General features: G+C 36.0%; 1 protein-coding gene across 1 annotated transcript in view; it reads left to right on the top strand.

Moving 5' to 3' along the window:
- The first annotated feature begins 1,994 nt into the window (after window positions 1–1,994).
- PDE7B (phosphodiesterase 7B) overlaps window positions 1,995–10,096 on the top strand; it is a 221,742-nt gene continuing 213,640 nt past the window's right edge. Inside the window, exon 1 of the mRNA XM_060029923.1 lies at window positions 1,995–2,076. Coding sequence (XP_059885906.1) covers window positions 1,995–2,076 — 82 coding nt within the window. The remainder of the gene's footprint in view (window positions 2,077–10,096) is intronic.

The raw sequence follows: 10,096 nt of genomic DNA, 5'->3' as shown, positions 1-10,096 counted from the left end.
CTTATAATTTTCTGCATACAGGTGTTTTGTCTCCTTAGGTAGGTTTAATCCTAGGTATTTTATTCTTTTTGTTGCAATGGTAAATGGGAGTGTTTTCTTAATTTCACTTTCAGATTTTTCATCATTAGTGTATAGGAATGCAAGAGATTTCTGTGCATTAATTTTGTATCCTGCTACTTTACCCAATTCATTGATTAGCTCTAGTAGTTTTCTGGTGGCATCTTTAGGATTGTCTATGTATAGTATCATGTCATCTGCAAACAGTGACAGCTTTACTTCTTCTTTTCCGATTTGGATTCCTTTTATTTCTTTTTCTTCTCTGATTGCTGTGGCTAAAACTTCCAAAACTATGTTGAATAATAGCGGTGAGAGTGGGCAACCTTGTCTTGTTCCTGATCTTAGTGGAAATGGTTTCAGTTTTCCACCATGTTGGCTGTGGGTTTGTCATATATGGCCTTTATTATGTTGAGGTAAGTTCCCTCTATGCCTGCTTTCTGGAGTGTTTTTATCATAAATGGGTGTTGAATTTTGTCAAAAGCTTTCTCTGCATCTATTGAGATGATGTTATGGTTTTTCTCCTTCAATTTGTTAATATGGTATATCACATTGATTGATTTGCATGTATTGAAGAATCCTTGCATTCCTGGGGTAAACCCCACTTGGTCATGGTGTATGATCCTTTTAATATGCTGTTGGATTCTGTTTGCTAGTATTTTGTTGAGGATTTTTGCATCTATGTTCATCAGTGATATTGGTCTGTAGTTTCCTTTTTTTGTGACATCTTTGTATTGGTATCAGCATGATGGTGGCCTCTTAGAATGAGTTTTGGAGTGTTCCTCCCATTTTCACTTTTAACTGCCATATAGCACTCCAATGTTTGACTAACATTTATCTGTTTTGTAGCTGAACAGTAAAGTTTCTGTAGTTATCATTCTAGAAGATGACCTGCTATGTCATAGTGTATGCACATTTCAACTTAGTAAGAATGAAATCTAGTAAGTAATAAGTAGAAATCTAGTAAGATTTTGCCAGTTTTTCTCCAAAATGGTTCCATCATTTTATACTGCAACCCACAGTGTGTGAGAAGATCCATTTCTTTACATTTTTGATAAACTTGTTTTTGCCAGATTTCTAAGTTTTGCCAAATCAATGGGCTCAAAATAGGCTTCGTTTTATCTTTTATTTGCTGGTTCCTGATGATTAGTATGGTTGAATATATCCTCTCTGTTAGTGACCATTCAGATTTCCTCTTCCATGAATTGCTTATGTCCTTTATCCACTTTTCCATTGGATTATTTGTTATTTTCTTATTGATTTGGAGGATTTATTTATACATTCAGGTACTAACCATTTGTCAATCATATACATAAATGTGGTCTATTCTTAAATAACTGATTGTATCTCTGGAGTTTTCCCTGTACAGAAATGTTAAGATGCAAGTTAAAACTGAGATGTAGATAAGAGAGTTGATATTTCCATGAGTCGATGCTTCTGGAAAAGGATTATGAATGCCACTTTTTCATCATTTCCTTATTTGTGCAGAGACTTCAGAGTTCCCAAGTTCAGAGAGTTAAGTGTAGGCCACCTAGGTTTGTACTTGAAAATGTCTGCTTAATTACAGAGTAGGTAGCTTAGGATAATTTCAGTACTGAATAAGAGCCAATTTTGAGAGTCATTAACCTCAGATTACTAGATCTAACAGACTGTGTATCTTTCATTGAAATAGAAACTGTTGGACACTGGGTGCGTCTCTGGCCATGACCCCTCATAGGAACACACAGATCAGCTTGAGGCAGGGGCATGAGGCATGCAGGAACAGTCTGTCCCCAATTTACCTCTCAAATATTTTGCTACGAGGAAAGTCTCTGCTCGTGACATAAGTCCCTAGACTCAGGCAACTAAAGAAAACATGAAGAGCAGAATAATGTCATGGTGATGTCAGGTTGCATGGACATATTGCTTTGGGAACCCTGATAGGAAATCTTAAAATAATGATGGCTTTCTTTCTATTTCAGAGGTGTGGCGAAATCTTGTTTGAAAACCCTGATCAGAATGTCAAATGTGTTTGCATGCTAGGTAAGAAGTCTTCTCATTTAAAATCTATTAAGTATGCTGATGTCATGTGAGCTTACTGTTGTTCTGTTGCCTTAGTGATTGTCTCTTGTTCCATATTGCAGAGGCTAATAGGCTATTTTATAGGTTTATAGACAGCTATAACACATTTGTATGTGGAACACTTGATGATAAAGAAAGGGTTTGATTTTAATAACTGTCAGTAAGTCAGGAACCATGCTTTTGAGTCTTTCAAATTTTTTCTTGGATCAACATAACATAGTATTGGGTGCTTTGTATTCAGGCAACTGTGATGAGAAAGTAAGAAGAATCACATTGTAATTCCTAAACTGGAGATCATATGCTAGGCAAGTAAACTATTAAGTATTTACACCACAGCACAAAGCCCTTACTTACAGTGCCTGGGAGGAATATGCATTTGAACTAAACTGAAGTCAGCACCGCAGTTACCCACACTGCATTTGTAATAAAAATTGCAGCATCATAATGAATAATCATTTGTTCTTGTGGGATGATATATCATCAGTGCCTTTCACAAACTCTTTAATATATAATATTCCGTTAAAAGATGAAGTTGATATTATTTTCCTCATTTTATAGAGTAGAAAACAAGTACAGAGAATATAAGTGATGCACTTAACCTCAAAATGAGAAATGAGCCAAATCATGATATGAAAGTTTCTAATCTGTAAAAATTTAGGTCTAGTGTTTAGATCTTATTTGAGCCACTGAACTATGTTCAATGAACTTTTAATTAAGTAATTATAGTAATAGAACAAAGCAGTAGCATGAATAAATAAAAATAATCCTTAAATTTGACTTTCACCAAAATTTCACCCTAATCCATTCCAACTTTGAACCATACTCATAAGCAAAGAAAAAAATTATTCATTTTAGCTCCTTCTGTTTTCTCTGGCTACCTCATATGTTGGCAGCCTAGGTTATTGGTAAGATGGCTCAAAAGCAGACAGCAAGATAGAGGCAGGGGAACATCTTGGTAATTTATAATTCAAGATAATCAGGTAATAAATAATCAAAATTTGCTCATTACCTAAAAACAAACCAAAAACAGAAACCAGACACAAACACTGTATTTTCCTGGTCTTCTGATCTTTCTTATTTTCTTGTGCTAGTATTTTAAACCTTTCTGATGCAGTTCTTATATGTTTTTATTTTAATTAGGATGGGGCTATATAGTAATAGCCACTGGAAAATGAACATTCTGTTGGAAGCACATGAACAGTGAATTTAGCATAGCATCCATAAATCCATTTCAAATGTCCAGTATTCCTTTCCCTTAACCATGAAAATGCCTCAGAATGCTAAGTGCAGGGTACAAACCACAGAGAGAGAGAGACAGAGAGAGAGAGATGGAAGCAGAAAAACTTCCTTTGTCCAGCCATATATCCCAGCTTTGGATGTGGGAGACCATCTCATCACCGCATCAGATCTATTCATCAACTCACTCATTTAACTTTCACAATAGCAGTATGGTTTGGTGCTATTATAATCCTCATTTTACAGAAGGAAATTTGTGACAAATGATCGAATACTATAGGACCTTAATCCCACTAAAATATTATTTGTTTATAGCTTCTACATGATCTACTAACATGAATCAGTTTTAATTCATGATGACTTTAAGCACATGAACACATAACTTATTTTGATGAATTTTTCCTTGTACGAGCTCTCATGTGAGTTGCTTGATTAGTTTATAGCTAGGACAAGGACAGCAATAGACTGTCTACTACTGTCTATAGACTTGAATTCACTTAAAGTCAATCATCTTTCCATCTCTTCTGGATAATATGGTGTGGTTTATAACCCTAACCAGAAGACACTCCTGGCCACCAAATGCATTCCCCCAATGAATCTGACAAATTACACAAATTCCCCAAATTAGAAGAATATTTATATAAATCAGCTTTCTATTACTACCACTGTCATAAGATTTACAATTAACTGAGTACTTAAATATGTCACAGATGAAGTCCATCCAGAGTACCTTACATAGTTAGATCATTTATTCTAAGTAAATTAAGACATAGCCTCTCCTTCAAAATATAGATATCTTTGGCAATAGCAGTATATTATTAAGCTTGTAGGTTTCATTAGTTTATTAGATTTCTGTTTTCTTAGGGACATAGAACTAAATAATATAAAGGAACCATGAAAATGGAAGTTTTTATTAGTTTAAGGGCGTGGGATAATTAAAGATGGAATAGGAAGAACACTCGTACATTTTACCTTTAAAGCAGATGGTAAATATTTATTGAATGTTGAAGATATTACTATGTCTAGTGAGCTGGAGTTACTCCGATCATGAAAATTATGCCCTCAAGGAGCTTACACATAAGAAGGCTTAGACTTTTTCCTACTTCTCTTTTTAAGAGGTTTGCTACAAAATTTAACTGAAACATTTACAGAGTCCTTTGAAATCTTAGATGAAAGAGAATACCAAAATAAAACTATTATGGGTATCAATACAGATGGATCAATCCGCCATGAGCATGTGTCCACCTGAAGCCAAAGGCTACCATTTCACAGCAATAGTGTGCAAGATAATGAAAAAAGTTGAATGATTTATTCCCTTAAGAGAAACTCAAGGCATGAACTTGTAACTCACTAGAACTGAGACCACATCTTAGACCACATATTTATCAAGAAGGGGCATCTGCATAACACGAAAATAACAACAAACCTCCGCTTCACCACTGTCTGAGGTCTTATCTGAGTTAGTTTGTTGCTTCCTTTGAGAGGAACCTGTGATCGTGCCCTTATGACTTCCCGAAGCATTTCTTGAGAAAACTTTATATCTTCAACAGTAAAGGATAAGGAGTCTCTGCTGCTTAAAGGGACTGTTAAGTTTTCTAAGTGTTTCTAAGTCATGAATGTAGTTTGTGTTTTTGCAGATCACATTATAACCTTTTTATGAATAAATCAAAATTTTGAAACAAGAAAACCAAATATGTAAAGTCTGCATTTCCAAAACTTCACTCTGATCTTTATGCCACCCCAATATTGAGATCCCTAATGGAGGCCAACCTAAGACATTCAGAGCTTTGAAGTGTCAAGTTCTTGGCTCACCCCCTCCGGCATTCCCTCTCTACCCACTCACACACCAGGTTTGGGGCCCCTGCCCTGGCCCCAGCTGTGCTTCAGCACATTTGAGATGGAACAGGGAAGACGGTCACTAGCCAGGCACACCATTTGCACTTTTCTTCTGTCCCACCAGTGTCTCCCCAGACCTTTCTGAAAAATACAATTTTTATGCTTCGAGTCGTTTACCTCATGACCTCCATGAACAAGTCATCCTCATAAAACTCATACTTCTGGCTCATTACATTCAATGAGACATAAGTGTGAAATTCATCTGAAGTTACTCTGAAGTATTGAATTCAAAGCAATTTTAAGTGAGAGCAAACTCTTGTCATATGTGGGCCTTACAGGCAATCATTTCTATGTTCAGGGAAATAGTTCGTGTTGGATATGAAGGTAAATAAAGATGTAGTGCAGAGCTGGCTACACTGAGTATTTACTATTTATTCCTTAAAATTCTGTCGGAGGGGTAAAATGTAGACAATGTTAAGTACGAAATTGTAAAAATGCGGCTTTGTTCTTTCCTTCACCCTTAAGGAGTTCAAAACTGCTAACTCCCATCCCCCTCCTTTTTCTCAATTTAGCCATAAGATTTCTCTCAAATCAAGATAGACCTCAAAGTTTACAGAACTATATCAAAGGGTACTCAACTGTATAGTAAGATGTGTACCTTAATTAGGTATAATGAATTGATAACCAAGGGAAGAAGGAAGTGAAAGAGAAATTATCTCTCATTACACAATTGACATATGAGGTGTGGCCGGTTCCTAAAAGGATTTTATTTTTCAAAGTATAATGAAACTGCTAGGGTACAAAGAGCCAAGAGTATTTAAAGAAACTACATAAAATGATCGATGTTAGTTCACTTAGTTCATTTGCTAACTTCTGTCTGGGAAATGCTAAATCCTGGGAAAAGAAACTTTCTAAAAAGAGCTCCCGATCAGACTTGGTGCCCTTCTTTCCCTTGTAATTTTACAATTTGAAATTTTCAGTGGCCCTGCTTTTGTTTCATGTGTGATTCCTTTCATGCTGATTGGTGTCATATCATTAGAATGTAAGGTCGTACTTTCTTATCTGCCATGGCTTAGAAAGGGGTGTTCGTATTGTCAGGTTTCTGTTTGAAATTTTTTATAAATCATTTCAAGAGGTCGTCAGTTTTCAAAGAAATAGAATACCATAGATCAATACTTTATTAACATTTAACATGAGCACAGAGAGACTTGCTTTGTAGTCCAACCTCTGAAAAATTAACTGTGTACTTTGAGAAGTTGCTTCATCTTTCAGACTTCAATTTATAGTTTTTCTGCAAAGTGGTAATAAAAATGTCTGTCCCTTCCAGCCCAGGGGTTGTCCTGGTAATACAGAATGTGATGTTCTGTGAGGAGATGTTGCCTGCTATGATGCCCTAGATATGGTTTATGCATCAATAAATTAATAAATAAATAATAACAACTGAAAATAAGCAAATTGATGATAAACAATAATAAACAAACAGTAAATTATTTATTTATGACATTAACAGTGTTTAGAAAAGCAATTGAAAAGACAAATCTATGCAAATGTGAGATCAATTTTAAAAAATATTAAATATGTTCTTCAAAATTTTGTCATACCTCAAAGGCATCATCTAATATTCATTCAAAGGATATTCACTGAGCATTTACTATATGCAAGGTACTATGCTAGGCACTGGGAATGCAAAGACCAGTGGAGCACAGGCCCTGCACTCAGAGGGTTTACATTCCAGGCAGAGATTCAAGCCCCAAACCCCAAAATCTGCAATGCCAGCTTGAGAGTGACAAATGATAGAAAAGAAATAAAGTGTGTTGGAACTTCAGAAGATGAAAAGAGTGCATACAATTGGGATATGAAGACACGTGGATTGATATGCAAAGACCAAGAAAGAGGCAGCATTCTAGGTAGATATATGACCATTTTTAAAAGCCCAAATACAGGAAAACTGAGGAGTGGAGAAGGAAGTAAGTGTTTCAGGCCACAAGCAGTATAAGAGGATAAATTGGAAAGGAATTTGAGGCCTTATTATAGACAGTTTGACTGTTACCACTGGCTATAAAAAGGACAGAAGTACCAAACGAAAGAGCATTCTGGTCTCTTTTATTTAGTCAGTTAGAGAGCATTTTTTAATTTACATAGAGGGTATTATAGAATATTCTATAAACTGGTTTCTGCGGGGCAGTATTGAGTACAGCTGTTCACCAAATACTTGTGAAATTAAATAATTTTAACCCAATGTATATTTGAAACTGATGGCCTGAATTCTAGGCTTGATTATTTTAATGAATATTACTTTTATCTTTTCTCTTTGATATCAGATACCATAGTATTTTATTTAAGAAGTACAATATTGTCATCTTTTATACTGGAAAAAAATTGATATTTTTTCACTTTTTCATCTAATAAAATTGGGAGATTTTTTTATTTTAAAATTTTGCTCCTATCACTGGCATCTGCCTGTGATTTTTGTATGTGGACAATTTTGAGGTCTATACATTTTTTCTTAGAAATTAATACGCAGTCTGTTTGAAGGCAACATAATATCTGTTATCAAAGTAGGTCACTACTTTGGTGGCATAGTGGAAAGAACAGGGCATTTAAATATCTGGACCAGCTAAAAACTGTGTGGTCGTAGGAAAGTCACTTAAGAGTTATAGATCTCAGTTTATTCCTCCCTAAAATGGAATAAGAAGTAATAATAACAATATTATTATCTACCTTACTAGGTTTGTTGAGGATCAAATAACACAACAAATATTAAAGCATTCAGTAAACTGTTAGAAGTCCTAGAAATATAAATATTATTTTATTTATACTAATAACTAAAATGTTCTAAGTTCTTGCATTTAATTTAATATTAGTAGTATTTTTTATGCAAACTGACAGCTTTGATATACTTTCAATATTAAACTGTTTCAGTTTGCTTCAAGTGAATAGATATTTTCAAGTACATGTTTGCAACCTAGAAATAAGCATATTATCATCATAGGTTATTAAAGAAAGATTATTGTAAGGACTATTTTATGTGCACTTAACTTTATAAAAGTGAAGGTCTATGTTCAAAGACAAAAGCTTTCAAGTTGCTTAACTTTGATTTACTGAGATTAAAATGCCTTGGGAATTTGAATTAATTTTTTAAAATTTTTATTGGAGCATAGTTGCTTTACGATGTTGTGTTAGTTTCTGCTGTACAGCAAAGTGAATCAGCTATACATATACATATATCCCCTCCTTCCCATTTAGATCACCACAGAGCATTGAGTAGAGTTCCCTGTGCTGTACAGTAGGTTCTCGTTAGTTATCTATTTTATACATAGTAGTGTATATATTGTCAATCCCAACCTCCCAATTCATCCCATTGCCCCCTTTCCCCCCTTGGTGTCCATACGTTTGCTCCCTATGTCCGTGTCTTTATTTCTGCTTTGCAGATAGGTTCATCTGTATCATTTTTCTAGATTCCAGATATATGTGTTAATATACGATATTTGTTTTCCTTTTTCTGACTACTTCATTCTGTATGACAGTCTCTAGTTCCATCCACATCTCTGCAAATGGCACAGTTTCATTCCTTCTTATGGCTGAGTAATACTCCATTGTATATATGTACCACATCTTCTTTATCCATTCCTCTGTTGATGGACATTTAGTTTGCTTCCATGTCCTGGCTATTGTAAATAGAGCTGCAATGAACATTGGGGTGCATGTATCTTTTGGAATTATGGCTTTCTCCAGGTATATGCCCAGGAATGGGATTGCTAGGTCACATGATAGTTCTGTTTTTAGTTTTTTAAGGAACCTCCATTCTGTTCTCCATAGTGGCTGTACCAATTTACATTCCCACTAATTAATTTTGTCTTACACTTACGAAACACTTCATTCTTATCATGTGAGTACATCATTTCACTCCTATATGCATGTCCAAGGATGATATTTTCTAACTCTAAAAGAGAACAAATTGAAACCTGAACATTCCCAAGGGAGGACAGAGACGGCATTATCCTCATCTCTCACCCAGGGCATGGCTTCGTTTTACTTTTCAATGTACTCATCACCAAATGATGTTTGTTTGTTTGTTTTGTTTGGTTTTTTTTGCGGTACGCGGGCCTCTCACTGCTGTGGCCTCTCCCGCTGCGGAGCCCAGGCTCCAGACACGCAGGCCCAGAGGCCACGGCCCACGGGCCCAACCGCTCCGCGGCACGTGGGATCCTCCCAGACTGGGGCACGAACCCGCGTCCCCTGCATCGGCAGGCGGACTCTCAACCGCTGCGCCACCAGAGAAGCCCCAAATGATGTATTTTATATTCGTTTGTTTTGTTCATCGCTCTCTCCCAGTCTCACTGCACCACACACCCATATATACAGAATGTAAATATCATGGAAACAAGGAATTAGTTTATTTACTGCTAAGAGTCCAGCCTCTGGAAGAGGGTCCAGCCACCTAGCCCCTCACTGGAGCTTAATATTTGCTGAAGAGATACATGCTGATGCATTTGTCAAAACAGCACAATTGTCTGTAAAGCATGGCCCAGATGTGCCAAAGACTGATGGGTATAGCATTTAAAACCCTCTGCTAGCCCAGCCAAGGAATGGGTCATCTCCTAAGTGAACTGAGAGTTTCCCAAGCATACTACTCTGGGTTACAGGATGAGAAAGACATAGTTCTCTACAAATAGACAATTAGAACATATCCTAAAAATATAGGTGATTATCAATTATTTCTTGAGCACTACTCTATGCCTACCCCCCTACTAGTGTTACTCTGAAAGTTGATGTAATAGTGAGCTAGGTAGAATCCCTGTCACCACCCTTTATTCTGCAGCTGGAACACTGGGTTAAGAAAACAGGAGGAGGATTATTATTTCGTCTTCTCTATATTTACAAGAACATACAAAGTATTATTTCACCC

The sequence above is a fragment of the Delphinus delphis genome, chromosome 14 (assembly GCF_949987515.2).
Source record: "Delphinus delphis chromosome 14, mDelDel1.2, whole genome shotgun sequence".
In the NCBI taxonomy this organism is placed as follows: domain Eukaryota; kingdom Metazoa; phylum Chordata; class Mammalia; order Artiodactyla; family Delphinidae; genus Delphinus; species Delphinus delphis.
The sequence above is the reverse complement of the archived record's forward strand: the minus strand, read 5'-3'. Positions and strand labels throughout refer to the sequence as shown.